The sequence below is a fragment of the Coturnix japonica genome, chromosome 1 (assembly GCF_054131305.1).
Source record: "Coturnix japonica strain WE chromosome 1, WE-NBRP24, whole genome shotgun sequence".
Lineage (NCBI taxonomy): Eukaryota > Metazoa > Chordata > Aves > Galliformes > Phasianidae > Coturnix > Coturnix japonica.
Window position 1 is genome coordinate 153,869,280 of NC_140663.1, and position 26,422 is coordinate 153,895,701.

The window sequence follows — 26,422 nt, forward strand, 5'->3', positions numbered from 1 at the left end:
CACAATAAAACCTGAAAAGCCCATCACTCTTCATTAGTACTGGGAAGGAGAGTGAGCAAACACTTAATGAACCTTTGCAACATTGTCCTATTATGGTTTGGGAGCTGACATGCGGGATGTAGAATAACAATTACTTGCAACAGAGTAATTCTGGAAGGACTATATAAGGTGCCATGAAATTTACCAGTTCAGTTAATGACCAGAAACAAGTACTTACAGAAAGAAAATACTGCATTTAAGACTCAGTGTCCCTTTGCCTTAAGTAACATTTATATGTTCTGCAATCCTTGTCTCCTGGACAATTCAGGTAGGGAATAATATTATCAGTTTGAGAGTGTGGGAAGGAAGTACTGTCAGTGTAAAAATGAAAATGTCTCTGAATACTTCCCCAAATATATTTATTTTAGGTTTTCTTTTTATTTTCCAGCCCTGTTTCTATACCTTTCTGAAGGTGGTGTCTTAGGAGAAGTTCTTTCCACCACTGAATTGAAAAAGCAAGATATGCAAAGCCTCAAATATTAATTTAATTTTGGCATATGATCACAATAAGACAAAAGCCTAAACTTATTTCAGAATTAATATCCTTACATTTTATTCACTTTCATGATTTTCTCACTGATGAATCCATTATATCCATATGTACCAGGAATAAATGCATACTGATTCCCTCCAAACAACCTCTGTTACTGCCTAAGTAACTAACTTCGCCTGAAAAGAAGAACCTTTCCTATTTGGCAATACATGCATCAGGTGTATGTAGAGTTTTAGCTTTCAGATTGCTTAGATCAAAATTATTAAACCATCTCCTGAAGGCCTTTTTTTTCTCTTTTTTTCTAAGAAGTTGCTAAGGACAACCAGCCTTCAAACGGGAGCCATCCAAGTGTGTTTCAGTAGATAAAGATTTCATTCAGCATAGTTATCCCAGCATTTCACAGTCAGATGTACTCTAAAATAGTCTATGCGGGTCATTTGCTCCTTTTGAGAGTCCTTCAGTAATTTGTGTACTTAAGAAAGCCATACGCACCTTGTAAACATGTTTGTGCACATATCTTGATGAGTGAAACCTCACTCCACTGCCTGACAGAAGTGCAGTTACAAACCAGAGGCAGAGAAGTGCCAGCCCAAGAGTAGCTCTGGCGTCAAATGGAGGTTATATAAATGAAGTATCTGACCTTCCAGACTGAAAAGACAAAGATGGAATCAAACTGCAGTCATAGTGCTGATGGTGTTCTCCACATAGCTGGAACAGCACTAATATGGCACCAGTGTTTTGTCTATTGCTGAGCACTGCTGGCACAACATCAAGGCTCACTCCAAACACCTCCAAAACTAGTAGGCTGTGGTGGGCAAGAGGTGGGGAGGGGACTTCTCCAAGGCAGCAGATCTAACCCTACCAAAGAGATGTTCTAAACTGTATGCTGACACACTCAGCAATAAAAAAAAAAAAAAAAAAAAAGAGAAAGGAGAAAGGGTTGCTCAACCACTGCATGCATTAAAGCCTTGCTTCCCAAGGCATGGCCAAATATTACTTGCTGATGGGAGTAGAGAATAATTGTTTTCTCTTTCTTTGCTTCTGAACAGCCTTTGCTTGTGTTTCTCTCTTTCTCTCTCTCTCTTTTTTTTTTCCTTTAAGTTATTTTTATCTCATCCTGTGAGATTTTTTTTTTTCTTGCTTGCTAAATTTTCCATCATATCTTCCATGGAAGTCAATTTTGAGGAGTTTAACTGTCTGTTAGGATGAAAGCTCTGCAGAGTAAAAGGGAGTATGGGCTCACTGCCTAATTCATTCAATTCAGTTTATTTCAGATACAGATTAGTAACATATCCCATCAAAACAGCTCCTTCAACAAATCCACTCTTTTCCCAGAAATCTCCACATAGATTTCCTCTCTTTTGCCTTTTTAGTGGGAAATGCTTTAACCCCAGCTACTGTTGAAGTCACAGTGGCTTCATAAAATCTCTTTGGAACAGACTCCTTGGCGCAGACATTTATGCTAAAAACAGGAACACTTGATTACTCCTTGCTATTAGTGTTGGTGTCTTTGCTTGGTAGTCAATTATTAGTATATTTTTCCATATCTTCTTGCACCAGGAGCCAACCTAAACTGATTTTGTGGCCAATGATCCTTTCCCTCAATTTGGATCTGTCTATTTTCTCATAATCTAATATTTTATTTACTAGGGAAATCTGCTGTTTGTCAGCCAGATCTTGACTCAGCCTTTATCCTGAATCTTTGAAATACAAGAGAAAGGAGATTATTGTTATAATAAGTTTCAGTCATTCCTATTCTTCAGCTCACCTCCTGGATCTACACTACCCCCTATAGCTACAGCTACTCTAGCGATAAATGCACTGAACTGTTAAGACATTCAACTAAACAGGTTGAAAATGCAAAGATTGGACTCCTGCGATCTTTCTTACCATCTGCCTCTTCCAAGCACCTATTCCAGTGTCCCTGGCAACTTCCAAATCATGCATGGAAACTGGGGCAGCCAACTTGCACTACAGTTGTGTAACAACCAGATTGTTTCAATCGTTTCTCAGTGTAGGCAATCTGGGACCATTTCTGATGTCTGAGAATATCTCTGGGTATGCATTATTACCATCAAATTATTGTAGACTATGTTTCTTAAAACAACTGTTTGATGGATTCTTGTTTTTCCCAGAAATCTCTATTTTTAAATTGCTCAGTGGGAAACCTTCCCAGTTAATGGTATCTGAATCTTTTTTTCCTGTAAATACCAGTGCACACTACTCATCTCAAATCTTAAAATACTCAGACCCATTTGTAAATGCACCTAGAACCTCCTTGGTCCCTGGACTTAGAATATCCCAGGGATGCCTTCATGGGGACATAGTTATCAGATGACCCTGTTGTCATTCTCCTGCTGTCTCAGTAGCCAATGATATTTCTTTGTTCAATGAATTCCCCCAGTGTACCCAGTCCTGGCCAGTTTCCTCATACTTCCCCTGCCAGTCAGGATCCAGCATCAGCATGAGGTCAATGAAAAGGGACCATTTCTCAATCTCCAGTGCCTCTGTCTTTCTTTTTCTCCCTGCTGGTACCTCCTTTTGTTGGAGCGTCCTTTCTGTTGCTGCACAACATCTGTCTTTCCCTGCAAAAATTTCTGCCTACCTGCTACTTTCTTACATCTCTGTACCTAAAACAGGCCTTCTTTGATACCCTTCTTACAAACAAATGAGATCTATTATATGAACCATTCTTTACTGTGCTTCTTGATTTAAGAGTTCACCAGAAGTGATTTGCATACCCTGGGTCTTATTCTGCTGAGGGCAGGATTTTAACAGTGCAGTGATCAGACCCCAAACCCACAATAACCTTTAAAAGACACGACTCTTCCTCCTTCTGAATTAACCTGTGCACCAGAGGCCTTATCCTCTCCCAAGGACTATTCAGAATGGTAGCATCCAAGGTTTTGCCAAGCTCTGCTTTACCACCATAGGCCCTGAAGAATGAAATCTCAGTATCCTTTCATAGCTGTGTTAATAGCAGACCACCTCTTTCTATTGCTGTCACAGAATCACAGAATCATTAAGATTGGAAGAGACCACTAAGATCATCTATTCCAGCCATCAAACCATTGCCAGCATGACCTTTTATTCATTCTTTTCCAAATATTTTTAGATACAAATGGACATTGTTGTTATGAATAAACCATAATTCCTAAAAGAGAACACCCCATCTCTCTCAGTTCAGCTCTTAGCATTGATCTATGTGCTTTGCTGTTCAACCTGTTTTTATCTATTGATTAGTGAGATACAAGCAAGAAGAGATACCTGCCTGTCTTCTGAGCCCTTCTAGCTACTACAATAAATGTAACCAAAATAATTATGTCATACTGCTTTAAAAAAAGACAAATTTCATTTCATTTTCAGCAAAGCCCAGGTATCAACATGCTTCTGTCAGAACCAATTCTCGTGCATAAAACATACACATTTCAGGTTAAAATTAAACATTTTGTCATTACGTTAAGGAGTTAAATCCTTAATTAAGATCTTAATTGAATTACTCGTGAGTAACTTAATACTGACACATTTTAATTTTGGGGTGAAAACCACAATAAGTTGAATCTCTATCAAGGGGTGCTCTCATACTATCCAACCTGCCCCCATGCCTCACCACCCTCACTGTAAAAAGACATTTTCTTCATATTCAACCTAAATCTGTCCTCTTTAAGCTTGAAATCATTTCCCCTTGTTCTGTCACCACAAACCCTGCTAAAGAGTAGGTCCTCTTCTTTCCTGCAGCTCCCCTTTTGATACTGAAATACCACTATCAGGTCACTTCGGAGCCTTCTCTTCTACAGGCTGAACAGCCCCAGCTCTCTCAGCCTGTTCTCATGTAGGAGAGATGTTCCATTCCTCTGGACACACTTCAACAGCTCCATGTCTCTCCTGTGCTGAGGGCTCCACATCTGGACACATTACTCCAGGTGAGGTCTCACAGCACAGAGCAGAGGGACAGCATTGCCTCCCTTGTCCTGCTGGCCACACTGTGTTTGATGCAGCCCAGGATATGGTTTAACTTTCTGGGTTGCAAGAGCACATTCCTGGCTCATGTCCAGCTTCCCATCCACCATTACTACAAGGCAATCATGCTATTGACACTTCAACTCAAGAAAGTCACAAATCAATATTTAAAAGGAAGTGCACGTGGTTTGGGATCTGCTACTCACCAGTGGAAAACCCTACTACTGAGTATAGTGCAAAGTAAATGTTAACAACTATTGCAATACTCAAATGGAAAATCATAGAATCAGAGAATGGCTTAGGTTGGAAGGAATCTCAAAGATCTTCTAGTTCCAACCTAAATGTAGAAGAACTGTTTATGTCTGGAAATGGGGTAGAGAAGTAGAACTGAAAAAAATAAATCATGGTATCAGTGTAATAAGTATATCAGAAATCTAATACAAGATAATGAAGTGTGCGAAGTGTCAGACACCACTTTATCAGACTGTCCCTCTGCTGCCATCTGTCACACAGCAACAAAATGTAATGGGATACTGGAAGGAAGGTTCAACCTCTACTCCCATATCACCAGCATCCATGTCCTATTTCCTGGGCCAATATAATAAAATAGGAGGCAACACTTTTGGAGCAGCCCTTCTGTATTTGCATATTGCTGGTATGATTATATTCATATTACATTGTTTTCTAGTATGTTTGTTATTATATACAGCATGTCATTATTATAGCATTACATTATAGAATCACGGAATAGCTGTGGCTGGCAGGCATCTCTGTATTTTTCCTAGTCCAAATCCCTTGCTCAGAGCAGGGTCAGTTGGAGAAGTCTGTCCTTCAGGAAGGAGCAACATTAACATATAGCCACATAAAAGTGCTGTTACCATGGAAGAGCTGTTTTGAAGTGACCATGAGGTACTTGAACTTACAGTGCTTGATTGAAACAAACAAACAAAAAAAACCAAGTCCAGTGAAACAAGTAGAACACCCTTACAGCTGTTACGCTTTGCAATGGGGAACTACACAAAAGTGAGGATGTTTATTAACACAGTGTTTAAAGGTCAAAATTGAATCTCTGCCTGCCATTTTGAGACCTCTTAAATACACCATAGTGGAGGAACAAAGCAAATGCCTTCTACTAATCAAAAAAGGATTTGAGGATGGACAAAAGGAAGGCTGCTTAGATAAACATGGTTGAAATGAATGTTATTCAAAACAAGAAAGCTTCATTTGAAAAGCCAAAGTTGTGGCCAAATAGGGTGAAAGGCAAGAGCTGTAAGATGTGGTTAAGTACAAAAAAAGTAGCGAGGCAGACAAAATACAGAGAATACAGGAAACAACAAAAAAAGCATCGAATTATTAGTAAATCCTGAAAATGCGCAAGAGCAGGAAGCTTATCAGATGGCTGTGAATAGAATAGAAAATAGAATAGAATAGAATAGAATAGAATAGAATAGAATAGAATAGAATAGAATAGAATAGAATAGAATAGAATAGAATAGAATAGAATAGAATAGAATAGAAAAGAAAATAGTTCAGTTGGAAGGAGCTTGCAAAGACCATCCAATTCAGCTGCCTGAGAATTTGAGGACTCAACAAAATCTGAAGCATATTAACAAGGTCATTGTCCAAACACCTCTTGAATACTGACAGGCATGAGGGCATCAACCCCTCTCTAGGAAGCTTGTTCCAACGTTTGATTACACTTACAATGAAGAAATGCTTCCTAATGGCCAGATTAAACCTCTCCCGGCACAGCTTTGTGCTGTTCCCATGTGTTCCACTTCTTCACCCAAATCACTGTGGTAGAAGGAGGTCAAATTACTAAGGCAGGACTTTCCTTTGACGAATCCATGTTCACTACGCTTGATAATAGCCATGTTCTTTAAATGCCATTTAACATCCCCCCAGGACAATCTTCTCCATAACTTTTCCAGGGATTAATGCTAGCCTGAAAATCTGTAGTTTCCTATGTCTTCTCTCACGTCCTTTATGTACGAGGGTATAATGTTTGTTAGCTTTCAGTCTGCAGGAACCTCCCCAGCCTCCCATGACCTTTGGTGAACTGTTGAGAGGTCTCCATCTTTGAAGGCTTTCTTCTTCTGAGTCTGACCCTGTCAGGCCCTATGGCCTCATAAATGTTGAACGGATATGGCTGTTCCCTTACAACTCCAGTGAATACAGTTGGAAAGTCACTGATCCTTGAGTCGCGGTCCTTCAGCTGGCAGCCCCAGATCAGTCTTTACTGTTAAATACTAAGACAAAAAAAAAGGCACTAATGCCTCCACCTTTTCCTCCTCTTTACTTGTTAGGTGACCATATTCTCCAAGTGTCACTACAATATTTTCCACTGATCTCTTCCTGCTGTTTACCTTGAAAAAGGCTTTTTTGTCATCTGACCCCAAAGTAGCCAGCATCAATTCAAGCTGGGCTTTGGCTTTTCTTGTTTTCTCCCTGCAGTTGTAAACTTCAGCTCTGTAGTCTCCCTGTGTAGCCAGACCCTCCTTCCAGAGGTTACGTATTTTCTTCTTCTGCCCCAGTTCCAAGAATTCCCTATTCAGTCATGATGGTCTTCTGCCCCATTTGCTTTACTTGCCACACAGTGGGATTGACTGCTCCTGGGCTTTTAAAAAGAGGTTCTTGAAAAGAGACTAACCATCATGAACCCCTTGGCACATCAGAGCAGATTCCCAGGGAAACCTGCTAATTAGCTCCCTGAGAAGCTTAAAGTTAGCTCCCTTGAGCTCTGTAGTGGCAACTCTGCTAACCTTTCTTCTTCTTCCAGAAATTCTGAAGTCAGCTATTTCATGATCACTCCATTTATGTTTAGGAATTTGAAGTCTCCCATAAGGATGAGGGTAACCAGTCCTGAGATTTTCCTTAATTGCCTGTAGAACAGCTCAGTTCTTCCATCATCCTGGGCGGGTAGTTGATGGTAGGTACCCACAGCAATATCAGCTGTTCTATCTGCCCTCTTGATCCTCACCCAGAGGCTCTCTACTTCAGCATCTCTAACAACAAGGGCTGTACAGTCAAATCTCTCCCCTACATACGCCTTCATCTGCCCTGTTTCATCCTTCATAAACAGACCATAGCCCTCCTCTATTGCTTTTCAGTTTTTATATTGTTCAGTATTTTGGTGGCCATACCATGGATGTAGGTCTCCAATTTTCAGTTCTACTCTGTTTCTAGGTAGTATGAACTTCAGCTCTTCATTCTGCAGCTTGGCAGTATCTACACTGCAATGACTTGCAAGTCCATCTGGATGCCTACCAGTGCAATGTATTGTAGGTTACCTTCTTTAGCAGGGGAGCTGGACTCAATGATCTCTTGAGGTCCCTTTCAACCCTTGAAATTCTGTGACTTGGTCGAAGCTTTTTTACAAAAGAGGGTGGTGAGGCACTTGCACAGAATGCCCAGAGAAGCTGTGGATGCCCCATCCCTGGAGGCATGAAAGGATAGGTTGGGTAGGGCCAACTGAGCTGCTGGGTGGCAGCCCTGCCCATGGCAGGGAACTTTGGGATCCCTTTCAAACTAAGCCATTCTATGATTCTACAATTCTTTGAAACCTGATGTGTATACCGGGCAAATTACTAGTAACACTGATATGGAAACACTGAGAATTAGTGAATATATGCATAAACCAGTCATAGAGAGGAAGAACTTTTCCAGCGGGAAACTGTACAATGCAGATATATTTGGGACCTCTGAATGAAAAATTGTGAGAATAAGGGAGACCTGGTCTCAGTGTACTTTAATGTTCAAAAGACATCAAGGAAGGCCCCTTGCCAAGGGGACCTTCAGAGTGAAAAGATGTTTCCAGTGTGTTTCAGAGATCCTTGCTAGAACTTCATTGTTTCACATATCAATAAATAATGCATAAATAAAGGTAAAAAGTGAGGAGGTAAAAGCTGAAGATGCCATTAGGACTACGGAATAGCAGAGATGAGGGTTGACTTATGAAGATCTACACAAGCATCTTTGTAAGTCCAAATAACGGAGCAATTAAATAAAAAGTCCAATAGTGACATATAAAATAACACACACTGATAGCTTCCTTGTCCATAAATTCTGCCTTCATAAATACGATGATGGGCTCTGAGCTGGCTGCTATCTTTCGAAAGTGAGAATAGTTGTATGTAGAGCTCAGCTTAGTTTAGAAGCAGAAAGAAATGACCTACAAATGTTACCATGCCAACATAATGCACAAATGTTTTTAATATTCCATGCTATGATGAGCTCCTCTGCTCAGCTTGTACTAAATTGGATGAGTTTTAGGGTTAAAAACAATGTAAGTGTGCAAAAATTAGCAGACACTCCATTCAAAGTTTGAGACAGATGAAAAAGCGTGATTTTTCACATCTGCAACTCCATTATACATCTATATTATATATATATTACACATCTTCAATGGTCACAATCTAATTCTGCAGCAAAATTTTCCATGATAAGTGGTTCTACAGAGGTTCTTTCTGTGTAGTAGTTGCCAGAGATTGCCATGGGCGAATTCACTGAGGAAAAAAATAACATCAGGTGTTGTTATACCTCTTGACAACTCTCCTGCAGCAAATCCTTAAGCAAGAATTATTGACAGCTAAATGACTGTTTCTAGAGAAGCATCACCACATACTTGACTTCTTTATTGAACTGCTCCACAGGTGTCCCTGATTGGTCCCTGCCACATGCCACACACAGGACACCAGGCAAAGTGAGAGTTTTGACTGATTCTGTATGGCCTTTCTTGGCATCTTATTTTCTCTTGTCCACATCCATCTTACAAGCGTGTGTGCACCTCTGTAGGTTTGATCTTCCAAAACTGAACCTGACAGCTGTATAGTGGCTATATCAACTCTTATGCTTTCATCTTCGATAGTTTGTTTGCTTGTTGTTTTTTTCCCAGGCACACAGAAATGGCTAAGATTCAAGATATCCTTAATGTGTAGTTTGTCATTCTGCGTACTTTAAATTGGGCTGCCTTTGTACAGCAGCTAGGGTGGTCATTGTTTTTTAGCTGTGGCCTCTCATGTTGCTAGTGAACACAAGAACGGCATGACAATCACCCAACACTGTGCCAATATGTATTGGCCAGCTATTCATTACCAGATCCACTTTCCACTTTTTTTTTTTGTTGTTTGTTTTCCATTAAATAGCAGCATAAAGGAAAGTAAAGCACTTGTGTTTCTATGGTTATGGCCTGCAAACACAAAAGAAATTGTGTTCTGTATCTCAAGAAACAGTCAAAGATAATTTGGATAGTATCTTTATAAATGGCTGTGGCTCAGATTTCTCATGCTAAAGCAAAAGGATCTTTCATTACTCTATTAGCTTTACTACAGTTTGTCATATCAAACAGAAAATAAGCCTCTATCACTCATTTGTGAACTCTTGGCATGGTAAAATTGTCCTTTCATCTTTTGCCTAATTTTAGCAGTTGGTCTCACAATCCTAATACATTTCAGCAATGCAAGTGATGATGGATCTGTGCACTTAATAGATGAAAAATGGAAAAATAGAAAACATCCCTGAAGTGGGAGTATTTGGTTCCCAGAGCTAATTTGCTTACACTTGCAGATATTTTCAGCATCGGCTGTCAAAGAGGAGTTTTCTATGCATGTATCTGGAGGATGCTGTACATGATGCTGCTGATCCCACTGAAGCATTTAAGCTTTGCAGAGATGCGAGCAGAGAATCACAGTTTTGTAGGGGTTGGAAGGGACCTCTGGAGATCATTTAGTCCTAAAGCAGATTCCATACCATAGACTTAGGACATTTGCTTGACGTAAGAAAATGGCACTGCTATGCTGATATGTGGAGATTACTTCATTATTATATCTTCAGAGGTACTAGTGAACATCATAAGTTATTAAAAAAAAAAAACGAAGTAAAAACTTGATACCATTGTTAAATTAGAACATCTGGGTTATTTGTTAGAATGACTTTGATTAGAAATGAAATGAAATTTTAAATAACAACATGATGGCACTAAAATGATGTAAGTTCTGATACAAATTGGAGAGAAGTAATTTAGTTAGCTTGTAGGAATTATACCTACTATTCTACTTAATTCATTTTAGAGGTGTCTAGGAAATTAATGTGTATAGTCCAGCAAGTGAATTGCAAGAAGCTCATTGAAGTCAATGTTCTTTGGAGCTTTCCACGAGGCGATGTTTTTTGGAGACTGCATCATGTAAATCTGTCAGGTCGAGTTAAGATCCAAAATGTAAAGACCTGCCTTAATTTTAAAGCATATCAACTTTGTCTTGATTCTCTTTTACATAAGCCTGTCACTTTCTCTAATAACTTTCTTATCATAAAATAACCAGGCAAAGCTTATGAGCAACTCAGTCAGAGCTGACAGGCCACAGTTCCACTCCTGAGCCCTGTATATGAGTACCAATGATCACAGCAACATAGAAACACTGCATTTCTCAGCACTGAGCAGTAAGAAATATTGAACTGCTGGTCAGAGACATCCTCCAGCTGACTGGAGATCATCTGTACATGTGAGAGCCTACCTCTCCCCGGCATGGTGCCACATGTACCACTTTTATGGATCAGGGGTTTCCAAAAGACTGGAAGAACATCTTGGCTTGCTGGATCTCCTCTTACCATCTGCTTGGCGAGTGATGTTCTCATCATGGGGAAATTAGTCTAACATGTGAGATTCTTGCAGTAGCAACGCTTGCCTGATTCATAGGAGGATCTCATGGGAAAGCTGTGAGGTTTGTGTCAAAAAAGCTGTGAGATTTCATCTGAATTGGAAATCTGATGACTGCTTGCTGTGTGTTTTGCTTCTTGTCTGTCAGCTAGAAGATGTGTTGTTAAAACCAGTCTAGCATGTGTAAAGGAAGAGCAGGGAGATCTGTTCTGTTGCTCCAGGAAAACACAGCCTTAATTTAGGAGTTCGCATTTGGTCTTGCTGGAAGCCAAGTACAGCATAACTACAAGGAAGACAGACATCTGCTGAAAATGCCACCAGCAGGGCAGAATGTACAGAGTCTTCCAGTGGAAAATATTTCATCTGATTGTGGACATGGTTTTTATGGTGATGGGACACAGATTCAAAACATGACAGAGACAATTTTGTCCACTGTCCCCACTTTGGAGCGGCTTCTGGTATCAAAGTCCCTCAGATACAAGCCCTTGTCTCCACAACTGGACATCCATACCAGCTCTGTACACCCAGGGAAGTGTGCTATCTTAGCTTGTACATTACTGGATAGATGAGAGTAGAATTCCCCTCCATCCACCAAAGTCACTCTTTGTAAACTTTGCTAACACTTAGCCCTGTCGTGGATTGGGAATTGATTGAATGCCTTGTCCTTTAATCAACTATGGCAAAGCTTCATTTCCAAACAATATAGAGTCATAATATAGAATTATTAAGGTTGGAAAAGACCACTAAGATCATCTAGTCCAACTATCAACCCACCACCACTGTGCCCACTATCCATGTCCCGGAGGGAGTCAAGCAGAACTGTGGCACGAACAGTGGGTACTGAAGATAACTAAAGCTACAACAAGTACATTTTCATTTTGTAATTCTTTTTAATGAGAAGTAAAATAAGAGCTGATACAGGAGATCCTGGGCAAGAGAAAGCTTTATTATATATAAAAACTTCTCTGCTTCTTCCCCACTCTATTATGTGAAGAATGAGTCATACTTCTGACAGCAGCGGATGAGAAAAGTTGTGGCAGAGGGACTGCAAGCACAAAAGGAGGCAGATGGGCCAGTGCTGGAACATGCTGAACAAACAGCTTACTTCATTTTGTTTATTCTCTACCAAGGCACTTGGTCGCTGGGTACTGGGAATGTTACATCAAACTAAAACCATTGTGCTAATTCTTCTCTGGTGTCATGCTCCAGATTTCAAAAGAATTACAGCTTTGGTCTTGAAGCAACAACAACAAACTGGCTGAAATATCTCTGCCAAACAAAACTGAATTAAATCATGCATTTGCATTTATTTTCTTTCTCCAGAAAATGAATAATTCGCCTTTACTTCATTTCAGTGAGGACTCTGAAAGCAAAACAGGAGGCAATTTATTCAAGACATAGTGAGCTATCTCCTGGCTTTACTGTAAGAATCCATGCAGACTTGACTGACCGACACCCTTTTTAATAGCTGTCCCACCTCAGACTACTCACACCTTTTCAGGCACAAACTGTATTCGTGAACAAGGTAACTTGGTGGCAAAACACTGCAGAGATGAGTGCTGAGGTGCCTCCAAGCTAGGGACCTGGGCACATGGGGTGGTAGCACACCCCAGGCTTTACATGTCTCCTGCAAAGAAACACAGACTTTGACTGGAATGGGCTGCCCAAGGAGGCTGTGGATGCCCCATCCCTGGAGGCATTCAAGGCCAGGCTGGATGTGGCTCTGGGCAGCCTGGTCTGGTGGTTGGTGACCCTGCACATAGCAGGGGGGTTGAAATTGGGTGATCATGGTGGTCCTTTTCAACCCAGGCCTTTCTATGATTCTATGGCTTAAGATATAAAGACCAAAGATGGCATTAGTTGGCTCAGTGTGAGCAGCTTCCTAGAGCATGGTACGGTGCGATATGTGAGTGACCTCTGTCCTATGAGGGAAGAGGAACCTGGTGCTGCAGTGCTTTCCCCCTTCTTCTCCCATCCTTGCCACCGCCACCTCCAGCTGGCTCAGTCAGTCCTGTTCAATGTATGCCAGTGAAAAGGATTTCACTAAGCATGTTATATGTGGCAGAGATGATTAATTCTCATTTTTACATGGGGGTACACTGTTTGCAAACTTTTTGCAAAAGAAATACATAATCTAAACAGTTTATGAAGCTGGAAATTTCATTTGTTGAAGCGGATATTTTTAACACCCAGTGGTCAAATGCTTAGATGCCTTCCTAAAATTCTGAATAAATACTGTGACTAAAGGTCATAGTATTCTCTCCTTCAAAGGCACACATATATTCTACCTTTATCTGGTATTTTAAAATACAACTTAGAGAGTCTCCAACAGAGAAGGGGCATGAGGATGAAGCAAGGGCTGGACCACATCCCCTATGGAGGCTGAAGGAGCTGGGCTAGTTTATCCTGGAAAAGAGAAGGCTGTGGGGAGACTTCACTGCAGCCTTCCAGTGATTGAATGGAGTTTATGAACAAGAGGGAAATCAACTCTTTACGTGGGTAGATAGTGATAGGACAAGGAGGAATGACTTTAAACTAAAGAAAGAGAGATTTAGATTAGATGTTTAGGGGAAGTTCTTTACTGAGAGAATGGTGAGCTGCTGGCTCATGTTCAATTTGGTGTCCAGTAGGACCTGCATGTCTTTCTCAGCCAAGCTGCTTCCCAGTTGGGTTATTCCCCACCAAGGGTAAGTCTTTGCACTTCCTATTGTTATACCTCCTGAGGTTAAGTTAGCAAGGACTCCCTTGATGTGAAAGTGTATTTGGTGTTGTCTGGTGTTTACGTGGAAAGACTTGCAGGCTGTATTTAACAGCGGCATTTAACCACCAAATGTAAGACATGGAATACCTAAACCTGATCATTCTGACTTTGCAACCCTTACGATATTTATTTGTCCATCTGTTGTGTCATGGTTACTGTAAAACAGACAGTAGAAAGGCATTAAACAATGTTTATTATGCTTCTGGTTTCTATATTTATGTGAAGAAAGATTTCAGCAGAATAGCACAGCGTTAACTACAAGATAAACACAGTCCATAGCAGAGCTTTCTGAGTAGGGAACTTAGGATGTCTATTCTATATAAAAACAACATTAGATGTCTCTTGTCATTCCATTTAAATATTAACATTCATCATCAATATAATAAAGAGGAACACAAAACAGTTAAGAAAAGACTACAGGTGATAAAAAAAAAAATGTCATGACTAATGTTGCAAAAAGAAACAGCTTGAAAACCTGCTGTGTTTTTCCATTCTGAATATTTCCTGTTAAAACTGCCAATAGTCCTTCACCTTTCTTCATGCAGCTGTCACATTCATCTGCCCATCTATCCAGCCTTATGGCTGACAGCAGATGAGCTGCTATCATTCAATGACATTTTATTCCTGGATTGAACAGAAAATGAACATAGGCTTTGCAATTTTAGTCTCTGGAAATAGATATGTGTTAGTAGGCTAAGCTGCTGTGCTGAAGAAGCGCAGCACTAAAATCTTCAATGGTGGTATTTTCTTGAAGGATCCATTTTAACAGAAAAGTCCCTTGATTTACAGAAGTGAAACTCTGTTTGTGTCTGTAGATAGCAAAATATTGACCAAGCAACAGGAAAAATATGCAGACTTCTTCATTTGACTTGCCTTCATCATTTGATAGCTGCCCTGATGCAGCAGGTTGCCCCATCTCCCATGTACCATTCCCACGGCCGTGGTGCTGATTTACAAATGTCTCTTTGTTCCATAGGCACTGGCTGATGAATTTGCATGGGTCTGTCAAGCTATGCGTTGTGTCAGAGACCCAGCCTTGCCCAGGTATATGTAAGGCAGCCCCTTTTGCTGCAGTGCAGAGCAGACAGAACCTGTCCAGAGACTTCAGGGACAGAGAAATGGACCAGGTAGCGGACCATCATAAAATCTACGTGACTGTAGGGGGCCTGCAATGGTTGTTTTTCTTGCCACTGTGGGCTGAATAGAGCAAACCCATCATTCATGGGCAATGCTCCTGCACAGGGCTGGAGAGAAAGTAGGTCTATGGGGAAGGAGAATTAAAAAGAATGAGTCAGTCTCTCGTGAAACTGGGCTGTTGTTGGGAACCAGAAATGCAAAAGGGAAGAGAAACAGAGACAAGAATGCATGTAAATGCAGACCAGATGGATGGCTTGCATTCTGTTGTGCCCTGGATCCTCTGTGAGTTTACCAGGCGTCAAGATGCAGAAATAACTGGAGTTGTGAGCTGTTGAGTATGATGTGCATATGTCATCTTGTAATGAGACTTTGATTCCTTGTGACATTCTGCCATGACTTCTCCAGAATTGCTGAAGTTTTTATTAGTAAGGAAATATAATAAATTCCCCTCAGAAGCTGAGTCATCCAATGACTATACAAAACATCTCAAGCAGTCACCCAAAATCCAGTTTTTCTGGTGCAGCGAGAGTTGGTAGCCAATTCCATCTATCCAAACCCAGGCTAAAAGCAAAACACAGCATTCCTTTACAAAAGAGAGGAAGCAGTACACTCCAGAAAACAGGGTGTATAAGGATGTGAATGTGAGAAATTATCCTGGCAGTGAAGATACCTTGAGTATATGGGAACAGCCTGCCTATCAGACTCAGTGTTTATCAGCACGGGCCATGTGATAGAGATGCTATTTGACTGTCTCTGTGCTGTCTCTGTTACTTGCTGATAAGATGCAGATAAGATTGGATGGGGCCCTCAGCAGCCTGATCTAATGGGTGGCAGCCCTGCCCACAGCAGGGGGGTTGCAACTAGATGAACTTTTAGATCCCTTCCAACCCTAAGTTGTTATATAATTCTATGGTTGTATGATCAGATACCATCTCAGCGGGTGGAGCATCTCAGAAGCCACAGCCCTCCTCTGGCCATGACTTTGATGTCTGAAGTGGTAGTTCCCATGCTGCTCCTTGTTGCGCACCACTGCTTCCTCCCAAAAGGCTCTGACACTGAAAGCTGTCCTTCAAGCCACTTGTGGGATCATTTCCTACTCTGCTTCAATCCAAAGGGAATGAGCTGAGACCTCCTGTTTCAGGTGTCTGGGGTGAATATCTCCAAGGCTAAATAGGGTTTGAGAGCACACATTTGAGCAACTTTGCTGGCAGACTTTGGACTGGGACAGTAAGCAAAGCAACTGGAAGAGGACAACTATGCAAGGCCCTCAGTGCAACGAGAGCAGGCAAGGTCTGAAGTTACTAGTCTAGTTCCTTTATAAGCTGGTTTTCCATGTCCTCCTTCAGGTCTATGCTTTAAAAAGCTTATAGCACTGCTTACAAGCTGTATGTACCTCCTCCCTGGTGCAGGGATCTGTGAGCTCTGGTGACACTCACCTACACAGCCACTGCCTGCTGCAACTCCAGCCCCACATGGGGAGCAATAGGGCTATTACACCTCTTTGGTAGTCCATGTATACAGCTAAAGTGAAGAGCACTAGCAATAAATGACAGTGAAGTGCAGGTGGCCAACAGAGGGGAGATTACAAACAGGATTGTCCAAAGCAATTTGGGATGTAAACGACTGTAAGTGTAGGTGGTGAGGTTTGCTGGGAGACTCTCCAGCTACTGAACTGTAGTACATAGCAGGATTCCTGACCTACTGCCAGCTATCACAGCACAGCTGAGGCTGGCAGGGCCCTCTGGGTCCCTCTGCTCCAGCCCCTGCCCCAGCAGGGACACCCAGAGCAGGGTGCCTAGGGCTGCATTCACGCAGATCTGGAAGATCCCCAAGGAGGAGATCCCACATCACTGGGCAGCCTGTGCCAGTGCTCTGTCACTGCACAGCACAGAGGTATTTCCTGATGTTTATGAAATGAAACACAGCACCTAGAGATACATCTGGTCCTCCCGTGTGTGTTGACAGAACAGAAGAATAAACAGTTACATCTGCCGTGTGTATAGAACCCTATTTCACAACTGCAGTAAACTAGGAGCACTCATCTGTGCCATCTGTGTTTGGATGTGGTGCTCAGGGACATGATTTAGTGGAGGGTTGTTAGAGTTAGGGTAGTATGGTCAGGTTGTGTTTGGACTTGATGATCTTAAGGTCTCTTCCAACCTGAGCAATTCTATGATTCTATGATCCTGTGATCACTGTTGCAGTAAGGCGTTCACTGCAGCTTCTTGTTATGGCCTAAAATAGCAACGTATTTACTCCCTATCAGCGGTCAAAAAAAAAAAAAGCAGTCCCTTGGCTCCACAAACTCATCCTTGAATTGCTTGTGCTGAATATGGTTACTCATTAACCCCTAGAAGCATGCTTATGGTTTCACTCATTTCTGCACGAGAAGCCTGGGAAATAATGCTTCGTAATTCCACAGACTCCAATTACAGTGATCCATGTGAATGACATACGGGAACCTATCCTAAGAAATCAAGCAATGCCAGTTACTGAGAGTGCAGATATTTAAGTGCGGCCCAAACACAGGAATCCAGACAGTTTCCAGATGCTACATTAGCTGCAGGGCCCTTTTTGTTGGGCCAAAGCGCATGCGACACTGCCGTGCGATTGCTAGCAGCCCTCCTTGAGCTGAGAACATTTCTCTCTTAAGAAAACGTAAGATCTACTAATCAGGACCTACTTCCTTTTCTTACTACTGTTTGCTCTTGTGTGGCTTCTGCGTAAACAGCATTCGGGTTTTGCTTCAAGTTTTTGTGCTTCTGATTTCCAGCAACAAAACTGAAAGTGGTAAGCAACAGTGGGCAGAAGAAGGAGACCGAGCACACCAGAAGGCACACCAGCTGAGGTAAGACAAGGCTTGCCTGCTTTTTCTGACATAGATAGAATAGCTGCAGTGAAGAAAATACAATCTGCTTATATATTGCTTGCGGTAAGCTTTGCATATGATAGAAGCTGTGATCGTTAACTAAATTTCTCTATGACAAAGTTGGGCTTGAGAATTTTCTTTGGCAGAAAGGGTGGATTTATGTAACTTGCAGTGCTTCCAGATGGAAGATGACAGTCAAGTAGTGGGTCTGATTAAGTGAGTGCTGGCTTTTAACGAGATGACAAAAATATGTGGTCAATGGCAAACTTAAAATTAAAGAGGCTAGGAGTTAGAGTCTGAATTTATTTATCTGTAATATTGTGCATGCAGCGAGGTTAATAAAGCACTGCATGTTTTGGTGGATGTAATTCACTGTTAATTCCAAATACTGCATTCTGCTACATTTATTCTTGGTAACGCTACTCCTTAAAACACAACACGAAGACAGCAGAAGGAAAGCTAATGGGAACTTTGAGACATGTCAAAACTTTTGGTTTTCTCGAGATACAGAGGCAGATGCAAGCAATCCCAAACATAGCAGCAATGCCATGACTGCCTTAATATTATGAGTATGGGATTGTTGTGGCAGAAGCCTTCTTCTGACAGAGGACTGTTGTGATAGATGCACGGAGCACCTCCTTTTCCTGACATACAAACGGATCAATATATTTAATCTCTTAGGGCAAAAAAGACATGTATTTTGAATGAACATTCTGATACCTTTATTTATCACTGCATGTGCAGAACACCTCACCGAAAATATGTTCTCTGTGTTATAGAGATCTCAGGGTTTCAAAGTAGCGGATGTGAGAAACTTCTCAGTCTGGAAATGGAGAGTTTCCCTTTTACACTTTTAGCAGCAGCCTCTTCCAGCTCACCTCCCCCAGTGAGAGGAGATGACACAGAAAACAGCCCTCTTCTATCTGCCTGACCATAGACTCCCAACAGCCCTGATGAGCACCCCATGTGGGAACACATCAGTAGTGGTACATTCACACTATCCACCTCCTTCAGGAACCTGTAAAGCTTGACTGCATGTCTATCCTGTCTATGCTGAATTTACCCATACTTTTGAGTCCTTGCTCCGTCACCTTGCTGATTTCACTCACCCCTCTCTGCCTCTTCCCTAACTCTATAATGTCTTTTTTTGGGGGGTGCAGAGAGCAGAACTGCATGGCACATTCACTGGGGGAATGCAGGAAGGTTTTATACAAGGTGATTTTATACCAGCTGACCCAGACTTCTTGGTGATGTGACTCATTTTCTTGAAATTCTTGTTGCTTCCGCTGCAGCTTATGCAGAAATGACTTTGGCAAACAGTCGATGATGGGTCTATCACTGATGCCAAATGCCCTTTCCTCACAGTAACAGTTTCAAGTTCTGTATCATGTAAGCATGGTTTAGGTTATTTGCTCCAGCATTTATCACCTTCTACTAAAATGCTCATCTGCCAGCTTTCCAGCATGGCATCAATGAATGTCAGTGGGTGTAATTTTTTCCTCATGGAAGAGCTCTGTGACACTCCTTTGCTTCAAACACACGTCCTTGTCAGACACCATTTTGTCAGATTGTCCCTCTGATGCCATCTGCCAACAAAATGTAACAGGATGTTGTTGGGTAGGTTCCACATCTACTGCCATACCATTGCCTTCTGACTCTAATGTCATGGGCCAAAACAGTAAAACAGGAGGCATTACTTTTGGAGCAGCTCTCATATATATGGAAATCGGTCTTGGGGGTCAGTAGGCTCCCAGGCATCAGGACTGCTGACTCACAGCCCCCAGGCTTCTCTCCCACGCTGTTCTTGTAGATGAAGAGCTGCCCTAGTGATGCAGTGGTCCCCTGGAATGGCACATGATTATAATGGTGGGTTATGTGCCTTGGACAGCAGTCCAAGTCTGAGAGCCTTTGGGGTACTCATACAAATGTCATCTGGTCCTGATTACTTATTGGCCTCTCATCTGTCTATTCAGTTTGATATTTCCTACACATGTATGTCCAGTGCATCCAGCTCCTCCAACCTTACAGAAGTTTTGTTGAATCCTCTGTGATTTGGTTGTTGCTGTTGTGTGGTTTTGGTTTTGTGTGGTTTCTTTTGATTGTTTGTTTGTTGTTTTTACTGTTTTCCTATTCCCTCTAAAATGATGTCGATTTCTTGGTCCTGGGACTGCTCCTCTCTCCCACAACACTGACACTGTGAGTCCTATCATGATTGCTGGTACAGTGCTCCCTCCCTCCCTCCTGCCAGAACTGGGGCCTGTGCAGCACTAAAGATCAAAAAGCATCATGTCTTGCAGACTGTAGAACCATTTGTCCTAGGAATTAGGCATTTGTTGCATATCTTGTTCTGAACTTGAAATTCCCTACCATTACTACCTGCTTTCAGCTTTTCTAACATTTTCCTATGACTATCATTATCATGGTGAGGAGTTTGGTAGCATAACCTTAGTACTAAATTTTTTCATTATGAGAAGATGGAATGACTGTCCACAAGGACTTTCAGTCATAATATTTGTATGCAATTGCTAGTTACACAGTCCTTCCTGCACAGTGCCACTCCTTCACCTGTATATCCTACACTATCACTACTATCAAGCCAGCAGCATGGCACAGAGGCTCCCACTGATATACTTTACACAGCAGTTATTTCAGGAAAGCCACCCTTTCCTTTGCTCTGCAGATGTGCTCTCTCTCTTGCCCTAATAGCAACGCACCATCAAAAGTCTCTTCTCTTTGAAGTACATCAATCTGTGATGACTCCCTGTAAAACAGGGGGGCCAACTTCCATTAGAAGAAGAGATGTTTCCTGATCCCACACAGAAAACTTTGATGTCAGACAGTAACTTTGTACTGGGTACTAAAACTAGGTTGGATTGAGCCTTGAGAAGAGCCTGACCTGGTGGGTGGCAACCCTGCCCATGGCAAGGGGCTTGCAATTAGGTGATTTATTAGGTCCCTTCCAAGCCAAGCCATTTGTGATTCTATGATTCTATGAGATCTCCTTGGACTGCAATTGTTTTGTTGGGAAGCTTACGTTGCCTATCCTCTACACTGGCGAAGAGACTTTCAAATAAGGAGGAGATTTTCTTTAGGGGGGAACGAGTGTTCAGTTTGCCAAGTTCCAGTCTTCAGCACTCCTACACTTTATAGACATTATTGTCCTTGTTTCTTGGAGGGATGGTTTCAAGCCCTGCAGGGATGGTCACATTATTGTTGTTAGTGAAAGCCCCTGTTCCCCAAGCCCAAACTGCCGCATTCCCATCCTGCTACAGGGGATAAGCTCTGCTTCTTAGGAGCCCAGCCTGGGCAGGCTCCATTTCCCATGCTCTGTTTGGCCACAAAAAATAACTTCTGGGGCACATCTGGTTGCTGTATTAAGGGATCTGTACTCCGACACAGAGCCCTGAAGAGGTCACTGGCTGCCCTCAACATAGAGCAGCTCTTGTACCACAGAAAAGTATCTGAGTGCACAAATTAATTTCCATTTACAGCAGTGTTGCCAGTGCTATAGTGTGTAAGTGGTAGTCCAAGGTGCCCAAGCTTTCCCCGTAGTGAAATTCCAAGAACACAAATAACTTTATTCAAAATTATGAAGCCTGTGAGGTCCAAAAAAAAAGACATAACCTGCAAGCATATACCACTAGGCCCTTATCTTTCTCACTGGGATGTATTAAAACTTTTTTCATGCACTTGGAAATTTCATATTGTTCTGCTTTTTAGGCTAAATTTTTTCAGTGCGTTTCTGGGATGTGCTGGCAGTTGCAGAGAGGGCATTTCTGTCCCATTGTTAAACAAGTAGCAGAACCAGAGACCTCCCTTTAGGAGTTGGACTTGATTACATTTACAGATCCCTTCAATTTCAGGGTATTCTATAATTCTATGATTTTAAAATACTACTACTTACAGATCATCAGAGAGAAAAAAATCAGGAGTTTAGCAAGTACATTAAAAAGAAAAAAAAAATGTGTATACTATTTAGAGTGTTTTATTGACCGGTTGTTTTGATTTGATTGAAATATAGCCTTGTGGGAGTGAAAATATCACTTTCTATGGAAATAGCCTGTTTTCCACAGGCCATTTTTATTAGGGCTGCTAATTCAGGCTGCCATATAGATGAATGTCTGATGAAAGAAATGAGCACACAAAAGGCTGGAAAAGTAGTGAATGAAGAAAAGACCCCACAAATAGAGACCTAGGAAACTAACTAGAGGAAAGAAGAAATACAGTATGAGGGGGAGGGAGTTAAAAAAGAACCTTGAATGAGAACAGTATTTATAGTGTTTCAGATCAAAACATCATTAATTTATACACATTGAAGTACATCAGTGTGTTCTTGCTATCACTCAGGCATATTGAGTGACGTGCTGTCAACAGCAGATATCGTTCTAGGAAGATTAGGCTGGTTCATATTGGCAAATACAGTTACTTTGACTTTCCATCCTAATTTGAAGCTCAGACTTACTGGTGGATGATGACTTCTTTTACTGATCAGTTTTTGAAGGTTCCATGGGTGGTATCCAGGAACTCATAACCTCCTGCTGCAAAATGGCCAATGTCAAGTTGGCTTATTTTGCTTTGAGAAGGCCGGGGAATTGCCATTAAAATGAATGCATAACATCCACTTCTAAAAGACAGTTCTCTCATAATTTGAGACAAAAACAAAAAACAAACAAAAAACAAATAACAAAAAAAAAAACAACAAACCAGCTGCTGTAATACTGAAACCATTTAGAGCTGGTGTGTTCATTTACAGAGACATCACAGTGATTAGTCATTCAGGAAGCTTTAATTTCCAACGTGTCTTCTCATTTCTGCCATGTGAAACAGTCCTAGCACTGATCTCCCTGAAGAGGCTGCAGCTCTGCACTCACTTTACTTCTTTATACTTTTGCAGAAAGGCAGAGAGCTCCCACTCCAGACAATGAATTTTTCTGAGATGACGCTAAATGACAGCTCCACTAACAGCTCATTCACCTGTAGCACGGATGCCTTCAAGCAAGTCATTTATCCCATTGCGTACCTCTTAATCTTCTTCCTGGGCAGTGTTGGAAATAGCCTCTCCATATATGTTTTCCTCCAGCCTTCCCAGAGGAAGACCTCAGTAAACATCTACATGCAGAACTTGGCAGTTTCGGATCTCATGTTTGTGAGCACTTTGCCCTTCCGGGCCACCTATTATCTGTTAGGATCACAGTGGGTGTTTGGTGATATCCTCTGCAGGATCATGACGTACACCATGTATGTGAACATGTACTGCAGCATTTATTTTCTCACCGTGCTCAGTGTGGTTCGTTTCATGGCCATCGTCTACCCATTCAAGAGCTGGAAAGTAAGTAACATGAAGTATGCCAAGATAATGTGTGCAGTGATATGGGTCTTCGTTCTGGCAGCCTCCAGTCCTCTGCTGAGCAAAGTAATTGCCGGGTACAAAAACCCAGCCAAGTGCTTGGACCTCCACCCCAGCAGCACGCACAGGCTCCTCATGATGAACAGCTTTGTCCTTGCTGTGGGCTTCATCTTGCCTTTTTGCACAATTATCATCTGCTACATCTTTGCCATCAGAGCGCTGCTCAAGTCCAAGACACCCCAGCGCAAGAAGGCAGTCTGTCACAAGAAAGCACTGTCAACCATCATCATCACTCTCATCCTCTTCTTTCTGTGTTTCCTTCCGTACCACGTACTGCGGACAGTCTACCTAGTGCTCGGTGGCTGCAGCCCAGCCAATCTGTTCGTGCACAAAGCACAGGTGGTCTCACTCTGCCTTGCTGCCACCAACAGCTGCCTGGACCCTGTGCTATATTACTTTGCAGCTGAAAATTTCAAAGCAAGAATCAGAAGTTTATACCGAAGGATGCTTGTGTAGAATTGCAGTATTACGTTCCTGCACTCCTGCCAAGACATCTAGACTGCATCCATACTACGTGATGAATGAATGTGCTGCTGACCATACTGCACTGTGCCAGGCATCTTGGGAAGAAAAGTGTTTGGGATAAAGTTCAGTGAGGATGGTCAATACCAAGACAGGAGCTCAGCAGTGCAGGTGATTGGAGGTCAGGTGCCTGGGTGTGATCTATGATCCACTTCTACTGAGAGCTACAGATGTACTTTCAATATCCACCCTCCTCACAACAAGGGAACAAAAGGAATTTGCCTTGCTACTGGAGTGCATTTCTTTCATTTCACAATACACAGACGTTGATTTGAAGGGAAACTGCTCATGTGAGAGTCTCTCTGCTCTCCATTTACCTGTGTGCATGTAGAAGTGCCTGCCCTAGACGCTGTGCCACCCAACATCTTCATAGTCCCCTGCCAGACCTCTCTTCAAATTCTGGCCAGAAGTTTATACGTAATAGGAATATAAACAGTGAAGATACTGTCTGCTGTGGCTGACTCTGTAAAGCAAGAAGAGAGCCAAACGAAACCCACAATAGCTCATCCTGTTCAGAAAGCATTAACATGTCTAAATATGCCCCTCTGAGGAGACCACTGATGTATTTTGCATAATATTTCACTGATTACCAAGCGAGGTGACAATTTCCAGCAAACAGTGTGAATACTGGGGTGACACGAATGATGTGATGATTAGCAATGAGGGCAGGATGGGAGCTGGCATGGAGCAGGAGGACCGGAGGTTTGGCAGCTCATCTCCATGCAGGGATCCAGAGACAAACTCAACCATTTAGGCAATGGGGAGCTACACCTATGTATACTTTGGAAAATATCACAACACTGCTGTCTGCATTTTTAAGTCCCTATTATCTAACATATTTCCTGCAAATCCAAACGGTCACAATTAAGTGAAAACAGGGTCCAAACTCTGCTTGACCTCATTGAATGCTGAATTAAAAAAAATTAAGATGAGAAAGTTCATCATGTTTTCCAGGAGAACAGCCTCTTGTTTGAGAACTTCAGCAAGGCTGAGGCCTTCCCTCCCTGTGAAATCCACCCAGAGGAAGGCTTCTGACAATGAAGGTGCTTTCTCAATGCTCTGAACTTCCTTGGAGAAAACACTCAATAAACTGAATGTTATTACTACCAAGCAAAAATAACTCTAACTGGCTATTTTCAGCTCTGTCCCAAATTCACAGAAAACAAATCATTGCTGGTCAGGTGGAAAAGTACTTGGCATGTCTTTGGGAAAATCACACTTCTCTTGGCTATGTAAGGGCTGTGTTCAATTGAAGAGTCAATGTGTTTTAGTCATTCTGTTCTGTCTTTGATGTAAGCATAACATTTTATCACTAAATCTTAGTAATGTTCATGTTCCAAACTCTTAATTCAATACCTCAAATTGGCTTATGTGTCTTAGAGCTAACCTACTGAAGTCATATGAACACCTGCAGTGCTGAGTCCCATGCTCTTGATGGAACAGGGAGTAATGCCTCTGAATTGCAATGGCAGCTGGATCAAGATGAGAGCTTGTGCAAAAAGAGAGAGCAAACAAGTAAAAAGAAGGAAAGGAGGCAGCCTCTCTTTCTACAGTTTTCTCTTATCCTGAGCAGGGACAACTGACAATCTCGGATCCTCTGATGAGATGTTGTACACCTCAACAAGGGAATGGAAAGTAATTAGGGAGGTGGTTATCCTCAGCCTAATCTCACTAATGCTTTTGCAACCATGCCTATACAAATATACCCTATTAGTGGATCATTTTGCATCTAAAGAGTAATTTATCCCACTTCTAAGGTTTTTTGCATAGACTATGATACAACTTTGTCAGCAAACTGAATGGACTGTCAAAACTAAGTTTCAATAAACTAGATTTACTAGTTGCTGAAGTTATGCTTTGTATTGATTGCACAGCTAACAAGGAGTGCAGGGGGAGAAAGACAAAGTGTGGAGATTGAAATTTTGTTAAATGGGATATCATTTCACAAGGGAGAAACGTCTTTGGATGTGTGAGAACATCCCGCTGCCTTCTTCACTTCACCAAGAAAATGGTTGGGAATATGAGTCCAAATCTGGGGTGTGGATAAGAGTAGAAGATTTTCTAAGTATTATTTACTTGCAAAAGGACTGAAGATCATCCTTGTCAGATATCCTAATGCACAGCTTTAGAACTTGCATGACATGCCATGCTCACACTTACTGCTATTTCTCCATTCAAAACCCTCGTATGTTTCTACATGCAGTGCATAAAACCAGTGATCTTCACTGTGGAAATTAAAAATGTAGTAAAAATTCCCACTGTATTTATTATAAAAATTATAAAACCGGTTATTACAGAAAACAGTTAAATTACTTACAGTGCCACTGGATCCCTCAAGGGACCACCTACAATGAAAAAAGCATCTTGATACGCTTCCTCTTTTCTAAGAGACAAAAACTATGAATAGCTACACCCGTAGAAAATGAAAGCAACAGTAAAATTTTGAGCTCGAGAGAGACCTAAGTATAGAAAATGAAGCTTTTAAGTGATCATAAATGATTTAATTACCCGTAAATGACTGTAAATTTAGCTTCCTATGTGTGTTTTCCAGTCATTCAAGAAATCCTTGGAGTTTCTAGACC

At 41.7% G+C, this 26,422-nt stretch overlaps 1 protein-coding gene across 2 annotated transcripts; it reads left to right on the forward strand.

Moving 5' to 3' along the window:
• Positions 1-16,000: 16,000 nt before the first annotated feature.
• CYSLTR2 (cysteinyl leukotriene receptor 2) lies at positions 16,001-25,689 on the forward strand. 2 transcript variants are annotated; one of them, XM_085554541.1, is made up of 3 exons: positions 16,001-16,332; positions 17,816-17,890; positions 22,806-25,689. In XM_085554541.1, the coding sequence occupies exon 3, from the start codon at positions 22,833-22,835 to the stop codon at positions 23,772-23,774; it is 942 nt and encodes a 313-aa protein (XP_085410667.1). In that variant the 5' UTR covers positions 16,001-16,332; positions 17,816-17,890; positions 22,806-22,832; the 3' UTR covers positions 23,775-25,689. The 2 variants fall into 2 exon arrangements, with proteins under 2 accessions (XP_085410667.1, XP_015707300.1); XM_015851814.3 differs by lacking the exon at positions 16,001-16,332 and adding an exon at positions 17,035-17,700.
• The last annotated feature ends 733 nt before the right edge of the window (positions 25,690-26,422 follow it).